At 49.1% G+C, this 27,860-nt stretch overlaps 1 protein-coding gene across 1 annotated transcript; it reads left to right on the plus strand.

Annotated features, from left to right (window-relative positions):
• Window positions 1-11,684: 11,684 nt before the first annotated feature.
• On the plus strand, window positions 11,685-16,033 carry LOC119877366 (serum amyloid A protein-like). The gene is made up of 4 exons (XM_038569195.1): window positions 11,685-11,723; window positions 12,351-12,455; window positions 15,205-15,343; window positions 15,727-16,033. The coding sequence occupies exons 2-4, from the start codon at window positions 12,365-12,367 to the stop codon at window positions 15,887-15,889; spliced, it is 393 nt and encodes a 130-aa protein (XP_038425123.1). The 5' UTR covers window positions 11,685-11,723; window positions 12,351-12,364; the 3' UTR covers window positions 15,890-16,033.
• Window positions 16,034-27,860: the final 11,827 nt, after the last annotated feature.

Below are 27,860 nucleotides of genomic sequence, written 5' to 3' on the forward strand. Positions count from 1 at the left end.
TGACTGCGGCCTGGTTATTGGTGGATGTAAGAGATGTCCTAATTTCAGAAAAATCATGCTAAAAAATGTCTATCTTAGAAAACTAGAATATGCTATTACAGTTACTATTTATACAGGTTCCCTCTCATTTTATTTACCCGCTCCTGGGGTGTAGGTCAGCTCTACACCAGCACCCCCACATGTGCGGGACCCCCCCAGAGAGAGGTGGTTATCCATGACTGGTCCTGACAGGGCCCATGTGCCAACCTCCCTCTCTAGATAGGATGTTGCCCCTCGTGGCCCAGCCACAGCCTTCATCCAACCTCAGTGGTCTCTCCAGGACACCCCGAGTGACCGAGGGCCCCTTCTCGTCCTGTCCGGGCCTCTTCTGTACGGTGCAGAGGGGAATGGGACCGGGAGGAGGTGATCGCACCCATCTGCACAGGTGCCTCTTCATCAGCCCTGGGGGCTCGCGAGAGTGGCCTGCTTCTTGGATGCTCTCCCCAGGATGTGGGGTGCGTGGAGCCTCCCGGTCCTCAGGTGTGGGACAGGGAAGAGACTCACTTGACTGCCTGCTTGTCAAACTCGGGGGCAAAGGGCACCCTTTCACCATCCCCTGATTCCCAAGTCGGTTTCTGAAGTCTCTAACTATGGGAAAGCAGTCTCGGGTCTTTTCTGGGAAGAACGTGTGTGCTCTACACACAATCCGTGATTTACGGAGTGCTGTGAAACCATGCTGTGTAAAACGTTTTGCAAAGCTCCCATCATGACTCACACGTCCCTTTGCTGAAAGAGCTGGGCAAAGTGACAAGAACTCCAGGCTGCCCACAGGGCCTTGCAGCCCAGGGACCTGAGCAGGAAGGGAGCCACCCTTCACTGGAATCTTCCCTTAATCCCCTGTAGGCCTCCCCTTTGGAATGTCCAAAAGTCTAACACAAGCCTTTTCAAAGCCCAACTGTCCCCTGGTGGGTACAGATGCTTACAAAACTCCTTCATCCGTCCGTTCCCGGATTCACCCCCTCCTGAATGAGCCCCAGTATGTGGCAGGAACTGAGCGAGGCCCTGGGAACAGAGCGGCCGATGGCGCAGAGGAGATCAGTGGTCCCGGGCAGGTCGCACTCTCCGGGGGAGCCGTTATTAGCTATGCATGTTTACCACAATGGAACTAAATTACACTGTACATTAGTGGGTGATGGACTATCCTGGGCCACGGTTCAGGCGGCAGCCGCACAGCATGTGGCGAAGAGTCCAAGTGCTCAATCCCAGGCGGCCAGATGTGAACTTCAGCTTGGCCCCTGACTCTGGCAGGTGAGAGGAGGCTCGAGGACAAATGCTCTGCTAAGTTGTTCAGGGAAAAAGCAGCCTGGAAAATGCTGAGTATTATATCCCTGTCTTTGATTATGTACTCAGGTAAGTACACACGCTTAGGAAATAGACCGGAAGGCAAACATGAAGGTTCCAGGAGGTGCTTCCTGCCTCTCCCCCAACCCAGGATGAGGAAGTTAGCCCTGCTGTTTTCTTTTTCTCTTTGTACTTACTAAATGGTTTTTATAAAAAGATTATTTATTCATGAGAGACACACACAGAGAGGCAGAGACACAGGCAGAGGGAGAAGCAGGCTCCACGCAGGGAGCCTGTCGTGGGACTGGATCTGGGTCTCCAGGATCACGCCCTGGGCCGAAGGCGGCGCTAAACCGATCAGCCACCCGGGCTGCCCATATACTTATTAAATGTTTTTCAACTTTTCTTCTCTAACTTGTTCTTTCAACCTAGGCTCATTCAGCTCCACTGTCTGCTAGGCCTTGTCCTGGGTGCTGCTTGTCAAAGGTGAGAAAGCCAACCTCACGCCTGCTTGGGAGGCTAGGGTTGAGATGAGGAAAAGCAGCAGATGTCTCTTCAGCATATAGTTCACACGTGTGTGCCTTTCTCTCTCATCACACCCCCCCCCAACTGCACTAAATGTGCAAATACATCCACACACATCAATAGTGCACCCATATTAATAAAGATCATGTGATACTAACTGGTAAAGGAGTCAGGGTCCCAGTGAACATACAGGATGGAAGCTACGAAAAAAAGGATGGTGCTGATCACGCGCCGTAGTCCGTCTGTCCCAATCCTATTCTGACCTTTCCTTTCCCGTAGGGATTCAATTTTCTCCTAGGCCTGCTTATCTTTCAGGCCGAACCGACATTATTCCAGAACTTGGCCCTGAAAAAGACAGGCCCCACTGACCCCCCGTGAAAGAAGTTTGCTCAGGACCAGAGGAAGGGTGTTCCTCTTCCCCGCAGCTGCAGGAATACGAAGCGCACCGGGCACCGCGTTCTCAGCAGCTGCTCTGACCAAGGAGTTCTTTGAAACCAGAACAACAAAGGAGACTTCAGAGGTCTTCGGTTCGTCCCCTGAGAGTGCCACCGCCCATTTTATTTAATATTTAGACGTGACTCTGTGTCGGTGACACCACAATGATTTGCCTGGTGGGCAGCGGGATGCCGCAGATGGGACGCGGATGCCACAGGTGGGATATGGATGCCGCAGGTGCGACACGGATGCCGCAGGTGGACGTGGATGCTGCAGGTGGGACATGGATGCCACAGGTGGGACACGGGTGGTGCATGTGGGACGCGGATGCCGCAGGTGGACGTGGATGCTGCAGGTGGGACACGGATGCTGCAGGTGGACGTGGTTCCACAGGTGGGAGGCGGAGCTGGGAAAGTGCCTGCTGGTGGCCAAGGAGCTGGACCCCGGAGGTCGGGCCACACTGCAGAGTGACAGACCCACAACACCCCAGCACGCGCTCTCCTGATATACTAGGTTTATGCCAATGTCATTTTTTTTCTGTTCTAATACACGTGACCCGACTGCTCAGTGTTTTATTTGCCTTTTCCCCAAGAGGAACGCTGAGCGCATCTCTTTGTGAGCTTCTTGGTCCTTGGCAGTTGCCTGCACACTAGGTTTTTGAGCTCCTCACCCATTTTTCTATTTGCAGTGCTGTCCATTTCTCACAGATTCATTGGAAGAATTAATCGCTCGACATGTTTTAGATGCTGTCATTTGCCAGTTTCTCTCTAAAAATGTATTCTTAAAAAAAATAAATAAAAATAAAGATGAATTCTTATTTTTGACGTATTCAAGTTCACTATTTCACATTTTGGTTTGTGCTTTGAAATTATAAGAATTTCTTCCCTCGTCCACATCACAAGTTTATATTTTAAAAGATTTACTTATTTATTATACAGAGACATTGAGAGAGAGAGAGAGAGTCGGGGGAGAGGAGACAGAGGAAGAAGGAGAGAATCTCAGATAGACTCCCAGCTGAGTGCAGAGCCTGAAGCAGGGCTGGATCTCAAGACCCCGAGCTCAGGACTGGAGGGGAAATCAAGAGTCCAATGCTTACTTAACCAACTGAGCCACCCAGGTGCCCCCACTAATTCATTTATTTATTTGTTGAACAGTTTATATATTGCCCTCTACCCCTCACCCTGCTCATGCTTATCTCAAATAAATAAATTATATGGTGAAAAAAACTTTTTAAAAAAGATTTTATTTATTGATTAGAGAGAGAGAGAGAGAATGCAAGCATGAGCTGAGGAAGGGGCAGCAAGGGAGGGAGAGGGACAAGTGGCTCCACACTGAGCCCTGAGCCCTGAGCCCAACCCAGGACTCAATCTCATGACCCTGAGGTCACTACCTGAGCTGAAACCAAGAGTCAGATGCTTACCTCACTGAGCCACCCAGGCGCCCCACAAGTTTAGTTTGTGAAAATATTTTCTATTAACTTTATCATTCTACCTTTGTATTTAATATCCTAGTGTTGATATTTGTATATGTATGGGGCAAGGATCCTGTTTCATTTTTCTCTGTAGGGTGACCAGTTCCTTCGAAACTCTCTTTAAGTAAGCCCTCTCTTCCTCCATGATTTGAGGTGTCTCCTGCATCACATATTACTGTCCTTAAGTGTGGCCCTAGCTCTGCACTCTCTTCTCTCCGGTTGGTCAATGTGTCCTTTGTTTGTCAATACTACTACTTTGTTTCTACTACCGCATTGGCTCTGTGTGTTAGTTCCTGAGTAAGGCAAGTGTCAACTCTTTGCATTCTTCTTTTTTTATTTAACTAGCTAACTAACTAAGTAATGATATGTATTTATTCATGAGAGACACAGAGAGTGCCAGAGACATAGGCAGAGGGAGAGGCAGGCTCCCTGTGGGGAGCCCAATGCAGAACTAGATCCCAGGACTCTGGGATCACGACCTGAACCAAAGGCAGACCCTCAGCCACTGAGCAACCCAGGTGCAACCTCTTCACACTCTTATTTATGAAGATTTATTTTTCTATGTATGATCTTTACTTCTCAATATAAATTTCAGAGTTAAAAATAAATAAATAAATAAATAAATAAATAAATAAATAAATAAATAAATAAATTTCAGTAATTTTCTTCGATTCCTCAAAGTTCACCTGGAATTTTGCTTTGAAGGCATTACATTTGTCCATTAATTTGGGATAGAATTAACATCTTTATTTTTTTTAAGATCTTATTTATTTATTCATGAGAGACATAGAGAGAAAGAGGCAGAGACAGAGACACAGGCAGAGGGAGAAGCAGGCTCCATGTGGGACTGGATCCCGGGACTCCAGGATCACGCCCTGGGCCAAAGGCAGGCGCTAAACCGCTGAGCCACCCAGGGATCCCTAATTAACATCTTTTTTTTTTTCTTCAATTTTTATTTATTTATGATAGTCACACAGAGAGAGAGAGAGGCAGAGACACAGGCAGAGGGAGAAGCAGGCTCCATGCACTGGGAGCCTGACGTGGGATTCGATCCCGGGTCTCCAGGATAGCGCCCTGGGCCAAAGGCAGGCGCCAAACCGCTGCGCCACCCAGGGATCCCTAATTAACATCTTTACAAAATGAAATCATCCCATCTGAGAGCCTGCAGCTCCTCTCCAATTAAATCACATCATCGTATGACGTGTTTATTAGAGGTTTGAAATCTTCTCCAGTGTGATTCCGCATTCATTTCATCCCTAGGTATTTTGTAGATACGTTGTTACCAGGAATGGTTTCCTATTTTTAATCATATTTTCTATTTGGTTATTTCTGATATGGAGAAATGTGGTTGGTTTCTGGATCAACTGTTGGGTTATCTTATTAAATTCTCTTATCAAGTCTAGTAGTTTTTTGATTGTGGCTTCTAGGAGTTAATGGTTTTAATATCTGCTAATAATGACAGTTTAATCTCCACCTTTCCAATTTTAATATTTCTTCTTTCTTTTTATTTTCCAAGGTATTCTCCATGGCTGCCAGACCTACGATAGAAAACAGTGGTGATAGTTGGTAGTCTGTCTATGCTCATTCTAGATCCTCAGAAAATGGATTAGAAGTTTTCCATTAAAGTATTTGTTTACTGTCACCTAGTCTGATACATTTAAGAGAGTTACCTTTGATGTTCAGTTTCATAAAGGATTTTTTTACACCATAAATATATCTTGAGCTTTCTCAAATGATTTTTTTTCATCAACTGAGATACTATTTATCTTTTTTAGGCTATCAATTGACAGAATGTTATGGTCTTTTTCATACTGATCAATATTATAGTGTTGACCTCCTTGCGCATTCCAAGAGTAAACCAAGGCAATGGTGAGGCATTCTTAAGCTCCGATTAGATTGTTTACACTATATTCCATTTTGAATGTGCCTTTGAAAACAAAATGGGCTATTGTTTTATGTCCTTGTACAACCCAAGTCTGGTTTTGGAATCAAGATTATTCTAGCTTCTTCAAATGGCTGTACAACTTCATTTTCTGTGTTCTACCACAGCTTGTATAACACATATTTAACCGTCCCTAAGATTCTATCAGGCTCCTGAAGAACATCTGGCCTCAGAGGAGAATCTGGGGAGGAGAGATTTTATCAACCATTTCACCGTATCTAATATTTATTTGGCTTCCTAAAGATGACTATGTCTCCTTGCAACAACAACAAAAAATCCTACTTACATAAATACCTCTGTGGCATTGTTTAATCTAAATTAACACATGGTGTGTCACCGTGAGTTGATTAAGTCGAATCTAGGAACAGGAGCTCTGTATTAAGCCCAAACGTGAGCCAGAAAAGGGGGACTTAGGTTAACCTTTTGGGTCCATGCGGAGAGTTAGTCTGCCTCTGTGAACTGGCTCTAACCAGCTCAGAACAATCCTTCTGAAGAGCTTTTATGCTGAGAAATGCTACAGTCATTGAAAGGTCCGATAATTATGCAGTTTTGCTTTGTGTTGTGCTGTAGTTAGTGTTGTTGATTGCTGCCTCTCCTGGCTTCTTCCAGAGGCCATTGGGGGTACATGTGGGGGAATGCAGGTGTCCCCTTACCTGGGAGCCACCAGCAGTGAGCTGAAAGGAGAAACATGAGAGATCTGATCTTTGAAAGGATTCTTTTGTAGGTTTGCTAGTACTAGTGTGGGACTAGGGGCAGAGTGAGGAGCCACCAGAGCAGAAAGCACCCCCTGCCTGAGCAGGTTGCCTTGCCCTGGAACTGGGGAGCTGCTGCTCCCTACAGGATATCATGGAGGTGGAGCTCCTGGTCTCAGGAAGCACAAAGGGGCTGAGTACACGTGTTCTCTCATGCTGGATGCTTTGTGCACCCGCCCCAGCCCTGCCACGTTTGTTTGTTCCTTGGGAATATATGCAGCCATATCATCTACCGCGGGCCCGAGAATTTAACGCTTTCTTCAGTTGTTCCAATGCGCTATTTTCTTTGAATCTCCCTGAGTGAATTGAAGGGTGGGTGTGAGGAATGCACCTGTTCTGGGGCTGAAGCTGTGGGTCTGCAGCAGCTTCCCTCTCCTGGAGCGCTGGTCTGTCTGTGCCTAGACTCCCAAAGAAAAGGATCTGTGGTGCTTGGAATTAGAAGGTGGCGCCCCACCCCGTGCTGGGAGATGTTTGACAACTGCCTCCCCAGAAGCCAGAAGTGAAAAAAAAATCCGTGCCTCACAGTGTGCCTCATCAGTTTCTATGGTATAAAGCATCCCACCTTGGCTAAACTCGTATGACCAATGACTTAACAGTTGGTTGTCCTGGCCCCCCCCAGGACAGTCCACCTTCCCAGGATAGAGACGACCAGATACACCATGTGTCTAAGCTGAGACTTTCAACGATTCCTCAGGAGAAAAGGAAAAAAAGGAAGCAAAACAAAACTTCTCTTCACAAAAGTGGTGGCTGTTAAAGAAACTGCTCCAGTTTGAGAGAAAAGTAAAAGTATGTGTCCCTCAATGTTTGTAAAGATAGCTAAGCCATAAAGCATATCCTCTGTCCTCGGAGCAAATTACATAGATTACGGAAATGATCATGAGGGGAATGAATGAGATGATGATCACTCAAAAAGACTATTTGCTATTGAGAAAGAAAGTACAACAAAGTTAAGAATTCGTGTCCCTAGAGGCTCCTGGCTGGCTCAGATCGTAGGGCATGGGACTCTTGTTCTTGGGATGGAGGCATGAGCCCCTCGTTGGGTGTAGAGATGACTTAAAATAAGTTAATAACATTTTTAAAAGAATTAGTGCCGATCAATGCATAAGATGAAACTTGAAAAAAGAAAGGGCAAGACCTGAACATCTTTTGTGGGGAGCATAAACTCTTTCTGTTAAGCTATTCTCGATTTAAGTTTTTTAAAAGGTATTTTTATGATGCAGGATATAGTATTTAGTTTTAAAACCAGCAATGCTTTAGAGAGTACATGAATTGTAGCCTCAACGGATGCCCACAGTTGTTCACAAGTGGATGCTAAACAAGTAGTTCATATTGGAAAGAAGAAAGTGAAGAATAAAAGGAAATCATACAGATGGAAATGCTGATAAAGTTTTCTTTTACTCTAACTACCTGGGGGTCTTTAGACGGAAAAGATGACGCAGTCAATATTGCATGTGTTCCTGAACCCGCTTTGCCCTCTCTTTTCCTTGTGGCAAGTTTTGAGCTCCTCCAGCCTCAGTTTCTCCCGGTGCTACCTGTGGAGTTCCAGGGCCCAGAGAATGTTCCCTCTTCCCTTGCACAGCTGCAGGGACTCCGCCTTGTCTTGTGCATCACAAACACTGTCCTGGGCACAATGTTTCTACCAAAGAGATCTTCAGAGACACCCAGACTTGAAAGAATGTTGCTGTGTCCTGAGTAGTCAAAGCAGGATCTTTAAAAATCTAACTCTGCTTGGTCCTCTCCCTTCTTAAAGCGTTAATAATGTGTGGCAGCGTAATAATCTATTAATTAATCTTCTGTATTCTGCAACGTATAAAGTATTATGAACTGTCTTGCAGCGCAGAAAGGTTCAGTGTATGAAGAGCTCTGAGGTGCTCAGACCGACCCAAGCCCCCTTTCAGCCTTAATGGACCCACCCCGACCACACCCAATGAGGCAGTCTTTTAGGTCTCAGATCCAGGGTCAGGGTCTGTGGGGATCCCCCACATGCATCACCAAGCAGTTCTCAGACACCAACTGGGTGTGCTAGAATTCCACTCATTTCTGACACTCTCTACCCAGGGAGAGCACAGAAGCCTCCCGTTAAGGAGTCAGTCCTAGGACAGGATCTTTCCCCTTCACCTCAGCCAGGCAGATGTCAATCCTATACCCCCGCTGCTCTGTGTGCTTCTGACAGACCCCAGACAGGCTGAGGGATCCAGGTGGCTGGATCCCCACCTCCCCCTTGGGTTGGAATAATGTGCTAGAAGCTCTCACAGAACTCGAGGAAACACTTACTTCTATTTACCAGTGTCATGAAGGCTATAGAAGAGGATACAGAGGAAGAGCCAGATGAGGAGATCCGGAGGGCAAAGGATGGGAAAGGCCACAGGCCCCATGTCCTCCCAGGTCACCACTCTCCCGAGTCTCCATATGCTTACACCCTGGAAGCTCTCTGAACCGAGGCCCTCTGGGGTTTTATGGAGGCTTCGTTGCATAAGGGATTACTTAAATCCTGGGGCATGGGGGATTGATTCAATGCTCCTGTCCCTGAACCTTCCCTCTAGTAAGAGGACGGAACGAAAGTGCCTCCAATCATATGCTTGGGCCTCCTGGCAATCAGCCCCTGTCCTTCGTGAGGTCCCAAGTCACCTCACGAACGTCACTAAAGACCCCTCTGTGTCTGTCAACACCTAGGCAGTTCCAAAGGTTTGGGAGTCTGCCACTGTGAAAGACCAAGAAATATGGGACATATTTCAACATCAGAATGATGAAATTTTTATTTCTTATCCATGTGAACCTTGCAGGTAAGTATGGTTATTCTTCTCATTTTAAATTCATGAAAATGCTCATCATTCTCTCTGCTGTCCCTCTGACCGTGGGATCCAGGCCTCCCGTGCCTCCCTGGGTCACGGTGTCCTGTGGAACTTCTTTTTTAACTTTGGCTTTCTGATTCTTCAAGCCTTGGTCCCCTTCTCATCCACTTACATTAATTGCAACAGAGCAAAGGGGGGTCTCTGAGGCCCCTTAATAGCCTGGTCACGGGGTGGGGGGGGCATCTACCTTATGTAAACCAGGTCACTCTGAGAGTGAAGGGGTTGCCACTACTGATAAAGCTGACACAAGAAGCCCTAATGGGCACTGTCTCTGCAAACCTGGACACAGCGATTCCGGGGAGACCTGGGACATCTCTCTAAGGCCTGGACATTTGATGCCACCATGCCAGCATCTTCCTTCTGTATTAGACACCAGGGAATTAGCTGCCGGTCCCTAATATCTATTGTTCTAGCAGGGCCCTGCAGAGATCTGAGTGTCCCTTCCAAGAAGTTTGAATACACGATGTGACAAAGGATGAGACCACGCGGTGCTTGTTCACGTCCCTGTGAGGAGCGTCTCTTGGTGTCTAGAAATTGCACTCAGTCTCTCTGTAATGTCTCTATCAAAGAAGGGAATGACTTGAATGCTGTGTGAAAGTGGGGGAGGGAGCATTCCAGCACAGAAGGGCCACGAAGGAGCAAAAGAATTGTCACAGGATGGGGTCACTGACCCAGAATTTCTGCCCTGGGGAGCCAAGGGGGCAGACTGTGGGCATCCCATGGCCTCCTCTGGGAAGCAGCCCCCAAGCTCCCTGTCACCAATGGCTGTGGAGGGTTGACAACTGCCCGTCTCCCCACATGTCTACTCCTACGACCCCGGGAGCCAAAGCAGCTCAGGGTCGTGGACTCAGTGGACCTAGGGACCCCAGCTTTCCCAAGGAATGATTTGTGTGGGGAATATCCAAATGTAGCTTAGCATCGCCTTGGCTAAGGCCCACAGGGCAGAGAGATCCTTTGACAGTTGTCTGCCTGCAGCTTCAGCTCATCACACCTACAGGAATTAAGATGAGACCCAGCCCCAGAAGAGGCATCACTCCCGCACTGGCAGGCGCCCATCTCAGCCAATGATTCCCTCACGCTCGTGTAATCCTCGCCTGATTTGCTTCGTCCTGGGTCAGCCTCCCCTTTGCAACGTCCTGCTCGGATCCCTTCTAGTCTTGTAACAAGTCAGAAGTGGGCCTCCTGCTTCTTCTCTGGGTTACTGGTGGAGCATGAATGCCACCCCCGACCTGGCCACTACGGAGCATCTTGCAGCCTCTGGGCTGCCCCGTCTCCAGGTTTCTGGCATCAGCCCTGCAGGCACTTGTCTTGTGTCTGCCGAGCCGCTGGTGTTCCTCGTCTGCCAGGGGCGCTCCAGGCAGCACCCCTGAGCCAGCACCCCTGGGCCGGGCCTTCCCTGCCCTACTGTCTCCGGCCTGTGGCCCAGGGCCTCAGTGTGACAAGGACGGGTCTGTCCTCTGGACGCCCCCTGAAGCCGCCACATCACACATGCACCGTCCTCTCTCCCCGAGGAAATCCGATGAGCTCGGCGCGTTCCTTTCACTTGAATGGGCAGGAAGGGGTCGGGGCGCCCACCGGGCCTCCCGGCCCCGCGGAGCCCTGCGCAGGGCCTTCCGCACACACCCTGACTAACCTCCCGCAGGACCGCGCGGTCCAGCTCTTCGGGCCGGAGCGGCCGCTCCCTCTGTTCTTGCGCTGCATCCCGCTTTCTCGGCTCCCTTCCTGAATCTTCTATTCTGCTCGGCTCCCAGCCAGTGCGCTGTTTCCTGATGGTTTTTAGGATGTCATTTCTGCGTGACATGGGAGCCAGTATCTAGCCCCAGGTCGGTGTCCCTGGGCGGCCCAGTCCTCACTGCGCCTGCAGAGGCGCCCCACAGTGGCCGGTCGTGATGCTGGGGCGTCTGGAGGACCTTCCCAGTGTCCAGGCCCCCCGCTGGCTGCTGGAAGCTTATTGCCCTGGTCCTGAGGCTTTCCTGTCTCCCTCCCGCTCCCCGGGCCCAGCCCCAGGCTTTGCATCCCTCAGTGGACCCCCTTCTGCTCCTCCAGTGGCCCTGTGCGCTCTCAGGCCTTAGGCACTCGGGTCTCTTTTCTCTTATTGATCCCCCTTCACAGCAGTTGTGTGGGGAAGAAAACCTTTCCTGAGCAGCAGTGAGAGTGGAAAGAGGCTGGAAACCCCACGTTTGCCACACTCCCGGAATCTGCCAGATTGCACAACCTGGGAAATGAGAGGCTTCGAGGAAAAAGCCTGATTATCTGCAGCTGCCTCTGGCCTCGGGGAATTTCCCCAGCCCAGTGTTTTCCCTCGCCCTGTCTTCCATTCGTCCCTCCAGCAGAGCGTCAGTATATATGTGCTGGCACACGTCGCAGGCCGGAGGCCAGGGCAGCTCAGCCTCACCAGGAGCCTCCGCGGGGAGGGACAGCCAAAGGTGAGGTCCAGAACCTTCCAAGCGGTTCTTCCTGGCAGGTTCTCTTTCCCCACAGCGTTCCTGTGCTGGGTCCCAGCAATCTGCTCCTTTCCTGGATCCATGATCCTGACAATGAGGATTCAGCAGATGTGAATACTTTCTGGGACTGGGCTTTAGTTTTGATTGTCCTCTGTGGGCCTTCGGGGGTTGGTACAAGAGGTACCTGCAAGTGTGTGGGCATCGTTACACTCATCTCATTCGACAGACAGGTGCACGGTCACAAATGCCCAGAGGCCTCCTCGGAAGCTTCCTGTCAGTGGGTGTGAGGGCTCATAGGGCAGGATTGAAAGTGGTGTGTATTGGAAGTGCCGTGCAGGCTCTCATCCTGGCATTCCCGGGAGGCAAGTGGAATTGGAGACGTGGACCCCCTGGAATTCTGTCTACGTAGCTAAGTATCTCCTGCTAACTATGCTAATACACGCTGTCCACTTCCTTCTCCATATACCCCCCACACCGATGCATGTACATGGGTGCATAGGTACACGTATGTGTGTGTGTGTGTACACACGAAGGATAGGTCACATTCCCTCCATGTAGAAAACCAAACCAAACAAAAACCAAACTCGTCTCCTTTTCATGTGTCCCCAGGACTCTGCAGCAGGATGAAGCTTCTCGTAGGCGTCCTATTGTGCTCCCTGGTCCTGGGCGTCAGCAGCCAGAGATGGTGGACATTCCTCAAGGAAGCGGGTCAAGGTAAGGACCAAAGCATGGGGGTCATGGGGAGACCGCACTTGGCCTCCTTTGGAGTTCACCTGAGCGGGGGCCACATCCACACAGGGCAGGGGCCAAGAGTGGGAAGCACAAAGCGTGGTTTGCAAGTCAGCAGTTTCCCCGGCCTTTTTTATTTATTATTATTCCAATATAACTGACATGTAACATTATATATAATTAAGGTATATGTCACGTTAATTTGATGCACTTATATATTTGATTGCGTTTGTAGCTATAATTAGCACCTCTACTATATTATATAATTATCCTTTTTTTAATAGTATTTGAAATAATTAAGTTTGGGGTGCCTGCAAGTCTCAGTTGATTAAGCGCCTGTCTTAGGCTCAGGTCATGACTTCAGGGTCCTGGAATCGAGCCCCATGTTGAGCTCTCTGCTCACTGGGGCCCTGCTTCTCTCTCTCCCTCTGCCTACTGCTCTCTCTGCTTGTGCTCTCTCTCTCTCTCTCTCTCTGTGAAATAAATAAATAAAATCTTTTTTATTTTTTTTACAAAAGAAATAATTAAGTTCTAGAGTATAGCAAGCTTCATAGTTATAATAATACATTGTTTGGTGCCCACTATACTGTGTATCAGATCTCCAGGCCTTACTTCCTCCTTGTGCCTTTTCCCCTGACACCTCATCTGTCCTATCCCACCACCCCTGGCTTTTCTGGCCAGCATCACCCTCTTCCATGGGGATCCCCTTGCCTGAGGTCATATAGGGTTTGGAAGAGATCTGGGGTCCCTGGTGCCTGCTCCCTATTCCGAGTGGACTCTAGTGCCTCCTGGTGGGAAGGCAGGGACAGCTCATGGCTGGGTCTCAGGCAGCCTGAAGTGGGTGCATCCAACTTGTGCACCTAGTAATTACACCCAAGAGTAACTGAGCTTGGCCGTCCTAGGTGCTGCTCTGAGAGCTTTACATGTATGGATGAACTCGTTTTCATCTTCAGGTTTTAATCTTTAATCCTGGGATGTAGGCACCATCATGTCTTATTAGAGGACCTGAGGCAGAAAGAGATGAAGAGTCCTAACAAAGTCCCCACACAGAGCAGGATTTACCCCAGTGCTGGCGCTCCCAGAGCTTCCTGTGACAGGACTACCCTGTCTCCCAGACCAGAGAGCACATGGGAGAGTGAGGGGCCTGTGAACACATAATCCTCTTGCTCATCTGTCCAAATGCCAGATAGCTGTGTTGCAGGCTGAAGGCAACTCTGAGAGCTCTCTCCCCCAGTCGAAGGCACAAGGAATTACATGATGATCCTCTTCTGGCCTGAGTCCTGGCTGGGCCAGAGAGAAGAGATATACCCCTTATTAGGCAAGGTCAAGAGGCCAAATTTTCTTATTTCACAAAATCATTTATTTTGAGTTTTCTGTGATGGCCAGTGGCTATTGCCTTAAGACTTTGCTGTCAGTCCTTTCTAAATTCTCACAGGCACAGCTACAATTTTTTTTTTCATATTTAGGTCAAGGTTTCTCAAAGGGTCATGCTAGGGTCACTTGCATGAGAATCACCTGGGTTTTGGGGTGCTTTGTGAAATGCAGATGCCCGGTCCACACACTCCCCCTCTGCTGAATCACAATTTCTGAGGCTGAGCCTGAAATCTGGCCTTTAGCAAGCACCCAGTGGGTTTTTTCCCCACTCAAGATTGGGTACTACTACCTGCAGTCTTGCTCCCTGAGTGACAGATATGTCGGGCATTTGGAAGTACTTCTAAAGCAAGCGGCCCCCAGGCATCTATTGAATCTGTTAAGTGGGAGGGAATCAGTATAGTCAGAAGGTTGTGCTGCTCAACCAAGCGATCTTTCTGAGCACTGGGAATGAGAAATACACGAAATGAAGATAGGGGCGTGGCCGATATTACGCAAACTATGATGACCACTCGACTGAGGTTTTTCTCTTTTGCCTAGTCAGCTACTTTCTAGAAGTCTTCATGTGGTTACTGAGTGGTCTACTGAGACTCCTTCAGTCCATAACTCTCTGGCCTTCCTCTTAGCCTAATCCCGCTGCTGGATTTGTCCCAGCCTTCCTAAGGCCTAGTGAGGTGATAGCGTATTGAGCACCTACAATCTTCTAGAAGTTATATGTGTATTTTCTCATTTCGTTGCATAACCACCGTGGGGAAGGCGATACTCTTCCATTTATGGGGAGGACTCTGAGCTTTAGAGCTGGCGGGTCAGTTGCCCTTTTTATGCATCTCGTGACCTGATTTCTGTGAAGCTGTTTTGGGGAGCTCACTTTTTCAATTCTATGAATGAATTCTGACAGTTGCCTGGAGGCCAAATACACCCCGGACCTTCAGAAGTAGGTTGGACTGAGTTGTCTTCAGGCTGCCCACAGGGATGAATTTCTCCCCTTGACTAGGCTGAGCCTCCTGGGGCAGCAGCCACCCTTACCCTGGGCTTTGTCCTCACGTCCCAGCAGGGGGTTCCCTAGTCTTTCCAGGTAGAGTTTCATTGTACAAGGAAGCATCCCTTAGAGACCATCCCACCCCTGTTCACACACATCACACAGAGCCAAAAGCCAGGTATCTACAGGATGGAATCAAAGATAATAAAATGTGTATCCAGTGCGATTCTGGAGGAATCAGGGGAGTGAAGAGTTAGGGAATATTTCTCCCAGCCAAGATCATCTCCAAGCGTTTTGTCAAAGACTGAAATCTAGTATCAGTGGGAGGAAAACTTTTTCTCTATTTTCCAAGAGATAATCACCTTCAGTTTCCTTCCTTTCCAGGGACTAGAGACATGTGGAGAGCCTACTCTGACATGAGAGAAGCCAACTACAAAAATTCAGACAAATACTTCCATGCCCGGGGGAACTATGACGCTGCAAGAAGGGGCCCTGGGGGCGCCTGGGCTGCTAAAGTGATCAGGTGACCTGGGCCCCTGGGGATGCAGGGATGGTGAGCTGGGCGAGGCTCTCAGAGGACAGCCAAGCCCCTGAGATGTTTGCGGGAGGGACTGGCTCCTCCTGGTCCTGCCCACCCCTCCTCTGGGCCCAGTGTGGGGTTGGAGTGGCTCCCAGGGCCACAGCAAGGCCGGGGGACCCGGGGATTCCCTGCCTTCCTGCTGGGGGCCCGGGGACCAGCCTGGCTGGGGTGGGCTGTGCCCGGTGCAGGGTCAGGTGCAGGGTGATTCAGCCCCTCCTGCCCTGGCTCCTGTCAGCCAGCCCTTGGAGAGAGGAGAGATTGGTGGGGCCGGTGGGCTTCGCTCATCAGGCCCTAATTCATCTCTTGCCTGTCCCCCTCCATCCCAGCGACGCCAGAGAGAATTCTCAGAGAATCACAGACCGTCTTAAGTTTGGAGACAGCGGCCACGGAGCGGAGGACTCGAAGGCTGACCAGGCTGCCAACGAATGGGGCCGGAGTGGCAAAGACCCCAACCACTTCCGACCTGCAGGCCTGCCCAGCAAATACTGAGCTTCCTCTTGGCTCTGCCCTGGGCAGCCGGGCTCTGAGCCCCCTGAGGGCAGGGACACCCACTCGTTGAGATCTCTGGCCACGCAGGCTGGGAGGGCACCTAAGAGGTGTCTAATAAATGCTTAAGAGATGGACTGTTGAAAAGCGTGTTCTTCTTGGGTGTATGTCCTGCTGGTTAGTTCCCCAGAGGGATGGATGGACACCCGCGTGAGGCTGAGCCTGGGCCTTGGTGTAGGGGCGACCGTCTCAGTGCACCCGGACAGACGCCTGTACCCACCCTTCCCAATCAGACCTTCCCGGATTGACCTGCCCCCCCTGCCCAGGCCCCTCTGCTTACACTGGTGCTATTTCTGGCTCCTTGGTGTCCAGAACTCTATCTGTGTCAGTTGTGTCCTGTCACCTTCTCTGTCCTCAGCGTCTGGTTCCCTTAGCTTTGCTCCTCAGTGGTCGCTGTCCTCAGGACAAGGGACACAGCAGAGGGAGGCCAGGAGTGTGGGATCAAGGGCCACCTTGATGTTCTGTGGGCTTCTCAGCAGGGCCTTCAAGTCCAGTTACAACCAGTTTCTGTCCCTGCCATCTAAGAATGTGTCCAAGAGAGTTTTGCTCCTCCTGATTTCACTGCCTTACTTCAAGCTAAGTGTAGACGAAATGCCACCTCACTCGTGACTATTTCCTCAGGCCTCTGCACCTTAGCCTGTCACACTGGGGAGGTGGTAGTGAAGAAGGAGCAGTGGAGAGAAGCAATTTGGGGTGGCACCTGGGGTGGAGTCAGCATACGGAAACCAGGTAATAATTTGAGATGGAACATTATAGTAGAAGGAGAGATTGACTGGTGCAAGATTACACACTATGGGGTCCAGATCACACAAAGCTGAGATGTCCATCTTGTTGGCACTCCTGTAGCCCATTGGATGGCCCATAAAGATTGTGGGGGTGTCCCAAGACAAAGCCCACAAACAAGGATTCCCCCACTGAGGTGCCAAGGAGGATACCAGGCAGGAAACTCCAACGGTGTGCAGTGAACTGGGAATGGAGCTGGGGCTGCTGGGAACTCACCTGGAGGCAGCCCACATGGGTCATGGGGCCCGGCGGGTGGTGGGGGCGATGCTGTCCACTTGCCTGAGGCTCGCTGTGGAGGAGGCCGAGCTATGGACTGAAAGGTCATATGTGAAGCCCTACCCCACCCCCCCACCCCAGTGTGGGCATCCACCGGTTAAGGAAGTGATTCCGGTTAAACGAATTCACAAGTGTGCAAGCTGGTCTTGTGGGATCAGTGTCTTTAAAAATTCAAATACCAGAGATCTTGTTCGTTCCTCTCTGCCCCGAGGGGACACAGCTGGAAGGTGCCCATGTGCAAGCCGGGAGGAGAGCTCCCACCAGGCACCAAATTAGTGCATCTTGGTCTTGGACTTCCCTGCTCTCTGAAATATGGGAAATACATTTAGTGGATTAAGTCACCCAGTGTGTGGCTGTGGTCAGCACCCACCTAACACAGGCCCAGCGCTGCAGGGAAGCGTCACAGAAGATGCCAAGGAAGTTCGGGGGGACAGCCAGGAAGCTCCAGCTGGTGAGGGGCCTGGGGGCCTGCACAGGACAGGAGCGTCACAGGGGCAGGGAGGAGGCCAAGCCCCAGGCTGGGGGAGAGGCCTTTCCTCCCTGCTTGTCCCTCCTGGGAGCTCAGGGATGTCAATCGCTACCAGCATGTGGATCCTCTCCGACAAAGACATCGAGGAGCCCTCCGGAGGGAGAGAGTCATGACGACATTTCACAGAGGAAAGACAATTGCACGCGTGGTCAAGGAGGAAACAGAAGTGAGGATGCGGGTGTCAGTGACGGGAGATCGTGGCTCCTGCCCACAGCAGGGCCCGGTGCAGGTGGACGGTCCGGGCTCGGGGCTTGGGGGTCAGGGTCGGGTCTCTGTCGAGCCAAGGCGGGGGCAGCAGAAGCAGGTGGCGGCCCGGCAGGGGGCAGGCCCGGGGAGTGGGGTCCAGTTGGTGACCTGGGGCCTCACTCCCCTTGGCGCCCCTCGGGGCGGGGTTGTCCTGCTTCACCTTGACGCCTCCTCCCCGAAGGTCGCCCGCCTCTCCGTGGATCTGACTTTCCAGCCCATCCTCTGCCATCTCCTGAGCAACTTGGAACCTGCTGTGCCAGGCAGCTGCGTGCCAAGCACGGCCCTCACTTGCTTCTCAGAAAGCCTTTGCTTCTCCTTCATTTTGCAGGACAAGTGCACGGGGTACACAATGTGTGCTGACGGGCCTTTTTCTACAAAACCTTTAAATATTCCCACCCACCTCTTCTGGCTTGCAGGCGACTCAAGGTAGAGGAGAGGAACAACAGCTGCCCCAGCCCGAAGGGGAAGCAAGAGGGGTTCATGCTCTGGGGGTGGGGGACCCCAAGGGGAGCAGAGACGTGTGCTCTGAAAGTAAGAGAGCTGATGAGAGTGGGCACAGGGCGCCAGACAGGAGGACGGGACCTGCAGGGGCCCAGTTGTCCTGTGGAGGTGTCCCAGGACTGGGACTCCTCCCACACCCCGAGTTTGCCCCTTAGCGCTCTGCTGTCGGGCGAGAGGGTGGGAAACCCAAGGGCAGAGGGATCCCCCAACTGCATGTCAGCCTCACATCCCCAGTACCAGTCACAGCACAGAGCAAATAGTAGCTGCTTAATAAATATTTGTTGAAATGACTCAATGCTATAGAAGGAGTGTTGCTCAGGAGCTCATAGACCGGGAGGCAAGCCTGGGGCTGAGGACATACAGCTGTCAGGTCCAGGGCTTGATCTGCACAACGGGGTCAGGAGACACCTTGGGTGGCCGTGATCCACACCAGAATCTCCACTAGGTACTGCGGGAAGTGACAAGATTTTACTTGAGCATCAAAAACACTCACTGTTCCTAGGAGGGCCTTGCACTGTCTCCCATTCAAATCCAAATAGAAACCTCAGGAGGACAGAAGCTATCAGTCCTCTTGGTTTCTGAGGGGAAGCCTTGGGAGAGAGCAACTAATATTTGAACTTCCAGACTACCCTGTGGACTCTCAGAGGGTCAAGTTAGCAGAGGGTGCTCTGTGAGAACAGAGGAGGGGAAAGATACACGGCATTTCCCTGAGCCCAAGACCCCGTGGACTGAGATATGCATTACTGTTGGTAAAGCTCCATGAAAAACGTCCTGTGAATTCTTCCCTTCTGGGAAGTTGTAATATTTTCCTATCCCTCAGCAGTTTTACTTGACTCTTGTTGGAAGAGACTCTTGGACCTACTTGGGCATACATTTTTATCTTAGATCACTTTTGTGTATAAAGAAAAAAAAGATGAAGCATACGCAAAATAAATTGATTAAATGTTCCTAGAGCAATGATAATGACTTTATGACTGCGGCCTGGTTATTGGTGGATGTAAGAGATGTCCTAATTTCAGAAAAATCATGCTAAAAAATGTCTATCTTAGAAAACTAGAATATGCTATTACAGTTACTATTTATACAGGTTCCCTCTCATTTTATTTACCCGCTCCTGGGGTGTAGGTCAGCTCTACACCAGCACCCCCACATGTGCGGGACCCCCCCAGAGAGAGGTGGTTATCCATGACTGGTCCTGACAGGGCCCATGTGCCAACCTCCCTCTCTAGATAGGATGTTGCCCCTCGTGGCCCAGCCACAGCCTTCATCCAACCTCAGTGGTCTCTCCAGGACACCCCGAGTGACCGAGGGCCCCTTCTCGTCCTGTCCGGGCCTCTTCTGTACGGTGCAGAGGGGAATGGGACCGGGAGGAGGTGATCGCACCCATCTGCACAGGTGCCTCTTCATCAGCCCTGGGGGCTCGCGAGAGTGGCCTGCTTCTTGGATGCTCTCCCCAGGATGTGGGGTGCGTGGAGCCTCCCGGTCCTCAGGTGTGGGACAGGGAAGAGACTCACTTGACTGCCTGCTTGTCAAACTCGGGGGCAAAGGGCACCCTTTCACCATCCCCTGATTCCCAAGTCGGTTTCTGAAGTCTCTAACTATGGGAAAGCAGTCTCGGGTCTTTTCTGGGAAGAACGTGTGTGCTCTACACACAATCCGTGATTTACGGAGTGCTGTGAAACCATGCTGTGTAAAACGTTTTGCAAAGCTCCCATCATGACTCACACGTCCCTTTGCTGAAAGAGCTGGGCAAAGTGACAAGAACTCCAGGCTGCCCACAGGGCCTTGCAGCCCAGGGACCTGAGCAGGAAGGGAGCCACCCTTCACTGGAATCTTCCCTTAATCCCCTGTAGGCCTCCCCTTTGGAATGTCCAAAAGTCTAACACAAGCCTTTTCAAAGCCCAACTGTCCCCTGGTGGGTACAGATGCTTACAAAACTCCTTCATCCGTCCGTTCCCGGATTCACCCCCTCCTGAATGAGCCCCAGTATGTGGCAGGAACTGAGCGAGGCCCTGGGAACAGAGCGGCCGATGGCGCAGAGGAGATCAGTGGTCCCGGGCAGGTCGCACTCTCCGGGGGAGCCGTTATTAGCTATGCATGTTTACCACAATGGAACTAAATTACACTGTACATTAGTGGGTGATGGACTATCCTGGGCCACGGTTCAGGCGGCAGCCGCACAGCATGTGGCGAAGAGTCCAAGTGCTCAATCCCAGGCGGCCAGATGTGAACTTCAGCTTGGCCCCTGACTCTGGCAGGTGAGAGGAGGCTCGAGGACAAATGCTCTGCTAAGTTGTTCAGGGAAAAAGCAGCCTGGAAAATGCTGAGTATTATATCCCTGTCTTTGATTATGTACTCAGGTAAGTACACACGCTTAGGAAATAGACCGGAAGGCAAACATGAAGGTTCCAGGAGGTGCTTCCTGCCTCTCCCCCAACCCAGGATGAGGAAGTTAGCCCTGCTGTTTTCTTTTTCTCTTTGTACTTACTAAATGGTTTTTATAAAAAGATTATTTATTCATGAGAGACACACACAGAGAGGCAGAGACACAGGCAGAGGGAGAAGCAGGCTCCACGCAGGGAGCCTGTCGTGGGACTGGATCTGGGTCTCCAGGATCACGCCCTGGGCCGAAGGCGGCGCTAAACCGATCAGCCACCCGGGCTGCCCATATACTTATTAAATGTTTTTCAACTTTTCTTCTCTAACTTGTTCTTTCAACCTAGGCTCATTCAGCTCCACTGTCTGCTAGGCCTTGTCCTGGGTGCTGCTTGTCAAAGGTGAGAAAGCCAACCTCACGCCTGCTTGGGAGGCTAGGGTTGAGATGAGGAAAAGCAGCAGATGTCTCTTCAGCATATAGTTCACACGTGTGTGCCTTTCTCTCTCATCACACCCCCCCCCCAACTGCACTAAATGTGCAAATACATCCACACACATCAATAGTGCACCCATATTAATAAAGATCATGTGATACTAACTGGTAAAGGAGTCAGGGTCCCAGTGAACATACAGGATGGAAGCTACGAAAAAAAGGATGGTGCTGATCACGCGCCGTAGTCCGTCTGTCCCAATCCTATTCTGACCTTTCCTTTCCCGTAGGGATTCAATTTTCTCCTAGGCCTGCTTATCTTTCAGGCCGAACCGACATTATTCCAGAACTTGGCCCTGAAAAAGACAGGCCCCACTGACCCCCCGTGAAAGAAGTTTGCTCAGGACCAGAGGAAGGGTGTTCCTCTTCCCCGCAGCTGCAGGAATACGAAGCGCACCGGGCACCGCGTTCTCAGCAGCTGCTCTGACCAAGGAGTTCTTTGAAACCAGAACAACAAAGGAGACTTCAGAGGTCTTCGGTTCGTCCCCTGAGAGTGCCACCGCCCATTTTATTTAATATTTAGACGTGACTCTGTGTCGGTGACACCACAATGATTTGCCTGGTGGGCAGCGGGATGCCGCAGATGGGACGCGGATGCCACAGGTGGGATATGGATGCCGCAGGTGCGACACGGATGCCGCAGGTGGACGTGGATGCTGCAGGTGGGACATGGATGCCACAGGTGGGACACGGGTGGTGCATGTGGGACGCGGATGCCGCAGGTGGACGTGGATGCTGCAGGTGGGACACGGATGCTGCAGGTGGACGTGGTTCCACAGGTGGGAGGCGGAGCTGGGAAAGTGCCTGCTGGTGGCCAAGGAGCTGGACCCCGGAGGTCGGGCCACACTGCAGAGTGACAGACCCACAACACCCCAGCACGCGCTCTCCTGATATACTAGGTTTATGCCAATGTCATTTTTTTTCTGTTCTAATACACGTGACCCGACTGCTCAGTGTTTTATTTGCCTTTTCCCCAAGAGGAACGCTGAGCGCATCTCTTTGTGAGCTTCTTGGTCCTTGGCAGTTGCCTGCACACTAGGTTTTTGAGCTCCTCACCCATTTTTCTATTTGCAGTGCTGTCCATTTCTCACAGATTCATTGGAAGAATTAATCGCTCGACATGTTTTAGATGCTGTCATTTGCCAGTTTCTCTCTAAAAATGTATTCTTAAAAAAAATAAATAAAAATAAAGATGAATTCTTATTTTTGACGTATTCAAGTTCACTATTTCACATTTTGGTTTGTGCTTTGAAATTATAAGAATTTCTTCCCTCGTCCACATCACAAGTTTATATTTTAAAAGATTTACTTATTTATTATACAGAGACATTGAGAGAGAGAGAGAGAGTCGGGGGAGAGGAGACAGAGGAAGAAGGAGAGAATCTCAGATAGACTCCCAGCTGAGTGCAGAGCCTGAAGCAGGGCTGGATCTCAAGACCCCGAGCTCAGGACTGGAGGGGAAATCAAGAGTCCAATGCTTACTTAACCAACTGAGCCACCCAGGTGCCCCCACTAATTCATTTATTTATTTGTTGAACAGTTTATATATTGCCCTCTACCCCTCACCCTGCTCATGCTTATCTCAAATAAATAAATTATATGGTGAAAAAAACTTTTTAAAAAAGATTTTATTTATTGATTAGAGAGAGAGAGAGAGAATGCAAGCATGAGCTGAGGAAGGGGCAGCAAGGGAGGGAGAGGGACAAGTGGCTCCACACTGAGCCCTGAGCCCTGAGCCCAACCCAGGACTCAATCTCATGACCCTGAGGTCACTACCTGAGCTGAAACCAAGAGTCAGATGCTTACCTCACTGAGCCACCCAGGCGCCCCACAAGTTTAGTTTGTGAAAATATTTTCTATTAACTTTATCATTCTACCTTTGTATTTAATATCCTAGTGTTGATATTTGTATATGTATGGGGCAAGGATCCTGTTTCATTTTTCTCTGTAGGGTGACCAGTTCCTTCGAAACTCTCTTTAAGTAAGCCCTCTCTTCCTCCATGATTTGAGGTGTCTCCTGCATCACATATTACTGTCCTTAAGTGTGGCCCTAGCTCTGCACTCTCTTCTCTCCGGTTGGTCAATGTGTCCTTTGTTTGTCAATACTACTACTTTGTTTCTACTACCGCATTGGCTCTGTGTGTTAGTTCCTGAGTAAGGCAAGTGTCAACTCTTTGCATTCTTCTTTTTTTATTTAACTAGCTAACTAACTAAGTAATGATATGTATTTATTCATGAGAGACACAGAGAGTGCCAGAGACATAGGCAGAGGGAGAGGCAGGCTCCCTGTGGGGAGCCCAATGCAGAACTAGATCCCAGGACTCTGGGATCACGACCTGAACCAAAGGCAGACCCTCAGCCACTGAGCAACCCAGGTGCAACCTCTTCACACTCTTATTTATGAAGATTTATTTTTCTATGTATGATCTTTACTTCTCAATATAAATTTCAGAGTTAAAAATAAATAAATAAATAAATAAATAAATAAATAAATAAATAAATAAATAAATTTCAGTAATTTTCTTCGATTCCTCAAAGTTCACCTGGAATTTTGCTTTGAAGGCATTACATTTGTCCATTAATTTGGGATAGAATTAACATCTTTATTTTTTTTAAGATCTTATTTATTTATTCATGAGAGACATAGAGAGAAAGAGGCAGAGACAGAGACACAGGCAGAGGGAGAAGCAGGCTCCATGTGGGACTGGATCCCGGGACTCCAGGATCACGCCCTGGGCCAAAGGCAGGCGCTAAACCGCTGAGCCACCCAGGGATCCCTAATTAACATCTTTTTTTTTTTCTTCAATTTTTATTTATTTATGATAGTCACACAGAGAGAGAGAGAGGCAGAGACACAGGCAGAGGGAGAAGCAGGCTCCATGCACTGGGAGCCTGACGTGGGATTCGATCCCGGGTCTCCAGGATAGCGCCCTGGGCCAAAGGCAGGCGCCAAACCGCTGCGCCACCCAGGGATCCCTAATTAACATCTTTACAAAATGAAATCATCCCATCTGAGAGCCTGCAGCTCCTCTCCAATTAAATCACATCATCGTATGACGTGTTTATTAGAGGTTTGAAATCTTCTCCAGTGTGATTCCGCATTCATTTCATCCCTAGGTATTTTGTAGATACGTTGTTACCAGGAATGGTTTCCTATTTTTAATCATATTTTCTATTTGGTTATTTCTGATATGGAGAAATGTGGTTGGTTTCTGGATCAACTGTTGGGTTATCTTATTAAATTCTCTTATCAAGTCTAGTAGTTTTTTGATTGTGGCTTCTAGGAGTTAATGGTTTTAATATCTGCTAATAATGACAGTTTAATCTCCACCTTTCCAATTTTAATATTTCTTCTTTCTTTTTATTTTCCAAGGTATTCTCCATGGCTGCCAGACGTACGATAGAAAACAGTGGTGATAGTTGGTAGTCTGTCTATGCTCATTCTAGATCCTCAGAAAATGGATTAGAAGTTTTCCATTAAAGTATTTGTTTACTGTCACCTAGTCTGATACATTTAAGAGAGTTACCTTTGATGTTCAGTTTCATAAAGGATTTTTTTACACCATAAATATATCTTGAGCTTTCTCAAATGATTTTTTTTCATCAACTGAGATACTATTTATCTTTTTTAGGCTATCAATTGACAGAATGTTATGGTCTTTTTCATACTGATCAATATTATAGTGTTGACCTCCTTGCGCATTCCAAGAGTAAACCAAGGCAATGGTGAGGCATTCTTAAGCTCCGATTAGATTGTTTACACTATATTCCATTTTGAATGTGCCTTTGAAAACAAAATGGGCTATTGTTTTATGTCCTTGTACAACCCAAGTCTGGTTTTGGAATCAAGATTATTCTAGCTTCTTCAAATGGCTGTACAACTTCATTTTCTGTGTTCTACCACAGCTTGTATAACACATATTTAACCGTCCCTAAGATTCTATCAGGCTCCTGAAGAACATCTGGCCTCAGAGGAGAATCTGGGGAGGAGAGATTTTATCAACCATTTCACCGTATCTAATATTTATTTGGCTTCCTAAAGATGACTATGTCTCCTTGCAACAACAACAAAAAATCCTACTTACATAAATACCTCTGTGGCATTGTTTAATCTAAATTAACACATGGTGTGTCACCGTGAGTTGATTAAGTCGAATCTAGGAACAGGAGCTCTGTATTAAGCCCAAACGTGAGCCAGAAAAGGGGGACTTAGGTTAACCTTTTGGGTCCATGCGGAGAGTTAGTCTGCCTCTGTGAACTGGCTCTAACCAGCTCAGAACAATCCTTCTGAAGAGCTTTTATGCTGAGAAATGCTACAGTCATTGAAAGGTCCGATAATTATGCAGTTTTGCTTTGTGTTGTGCTGTAGTTAGTGTTGTTGATTGCTGCCTCTCCTGGCTTCTTCCAGAGGCCATTGGGGGTACATGTGGGGGAATGCAGGTGTCCCCTTACCTGGGAGCCACCAGCAGTGAGCTGAAAGGAGAAACATGAGAGATCTGATCTTTGAAAGGATTCTTTTGTAGGTTTGCTAGTACTAGTGTGGGACTAGGGGCAGAGTGAGGAGCCACCAGAGCAGAAAGCACCCCCTGCCTGAGCAGGTTGCCTTGCCCTGGAACTGGGGAGCTGCTGCTCCCTACAGGATATCATGGAGGTGGAGCTCCTGGTCTCAGGAAGCACAAAGGGGCTGAGTACACGTGTTCTCTCATGCTGGATGCTTTGTGCACCCGCCCCAGCCCTGCCACGTTTGTTTGTTCCTTGGGAATATATGCAGCCATATCATCTACCGCGGGCCCGAGAATTTAACGCTTTCTTCAGTTGTTCCAATGCGCTATTTTCTTTGAATCTCCCTGAGTGAATTGAAGGGTGGGTGTGAGGAATGCACCTGTTCTGGGGCTGAAGCTGTGGGTCTGCAGCAGCTTCCCTCTCCTGGAGCGCTGGTCTGTCTGTGCCTAGACTCCCAAAGAAAAGGATCTGTGGTGCTTGGAATTAGAAGGTGGCGCCCCACCCCGTGCTGGGAGATGTTTGACAACTGCCTCCCCAGAAGCCAGAAGTGAAAAAAAAATCCGTGCCTCACAGTGTGCCTCATTAGTTTCTATGGTATAAAGCATCCCACCTTGGCTAAACTCGTATGACCAATGACTTAACAGTTGGTTGTCCTGGCCCCCCCCCAGGACAGTCCACCTTCCCAGGATAGAGACGACCAGATACACCATGTGTCTAAGCTGAGACTTTCAACGATTCCTCAGGAGAAAAGGAAAAAAAGGAAGCAAAACAAAACTTCTCTTCACAAAAGTGGTGGCTGTTAAAGAAACTGCTCCAGTTTGAGAGAAAAGTAAAAGTATGTGTCCCTCAATGTTTGTAAAGATAGCTAAGCCATAAAGCATATCCTCTGTCCTCGGAGCAAATTACATAGATTACGGAAATGATCATGAGGGGAATGAATGAGATGATGATCACTCAAAAAGACTATTTGCTATTGAGAAAGAAAGTACAACAAAGTTAAGAATTCGTGTCCCTAGAGGCTCCTGGCTGGCTCAGATCGTAGGGCATGGGACTCTTGTTCTTGGGATGGAGGCATGAGCCCCTCGTTGGGTGTAGAGATGACTTAAAATAAGTTAATAACATTTTTAAAAGAATTAGTGCCGATCAATGCATAAGATGAAACTTGAAAAAAGAAAGGGCAAGACCTGAACATCTTTTGTGGGGAGCATAAACTCTTTCTGTTAAGCTATTCTCGATTTAAGTTTTTTAAAAGGTATTTTTATGATGCAGGATATAGTATTTAGTTTTAAAACCAGCAATGCTTTAGAGAGTACATGAATTGTAGCCTCAACGGATGCCCACAGTTGTTCACAAGTGGATGCTAAACAAGTAGTTCATATTGGAAAGAAGAAAGTGAAGAATAAAAGGAAATCATACAGATGGAAATGCTGATAAAGTTTTCTTTTACTCTAACTACCTAGGGGTCTTTAGACGGAAAAGATGACGCAGTCAATATTGCATGTGTTCCTGAACCCGCTTTGCCCTCTCTTTTCCTTGTGGCAAGTTTTGAGCTCCTCCAGCCTCAGTTTCTCCCGGTGCTACCTGTGGAGTTCCAGGGCCCAGAGAATGTTCCCTCTTCCCTTGCACAGCTGCAGGGATTCCGCCTTGTCTTGTGCATCACAAACACTGTCCTGGGCACAAGGTTTCTACCAAAGAGATCTTCAGAGACACCCAGACTTGAAAGAATGTTGCTATGTCCTGAGTAGTCAAAGCAGGATCTTTAAAAATCTAACTCTGCTTGGTCCTCTCCCTTCTTAAAGCGTTAATAATGTGTGGCAGCGTAATAATCTATTAATTAATCTTCTGTCTTCTGCAACGTATAAAGTATTATGAACTGTCTTGCAGCGCAGAAAGGTTCAGTGTATGAAGAGCTCTGAGGTGCTCAGACCGACCCAAGCCCCCTTTCAGCCTTAATGGACCCACCCCGACCACACCCAATGAGGCAGTCTTTTAGGTCTCAGATCCAGGGTCAGGGTCTGTGGGGATCCCCCACATGCATCACCAAGCAGTTCTCAGACACCAACTGGGTGTGCTAGAATTCCACTCATTTCTGACACTCTCTACCCAGGGAGAGCACAGAAGCCTCCCGTTAAGGAGTCAGTCCTAGGACAGGATCTTTCCCCTTCACCTCAGCCAGGCAGATGTCAATCCTATACCCCCGCTGCTCTGTG

This window comes from Canis lupus, chromosome 21 (genome assembly GCF_011100685.1).
Source record: "Canis lupus familiaris isolate Mischka breed German Shepherd chromosome 21, alternate assembly UU_Cfam_GSD_1.0, whole genome shotgun sequence".
Lineage (NCBI taxonomy): Eukaryota > Metazoa > Chordata > Mammalia > Carnivora > Canidae > Canis > Canis lupus.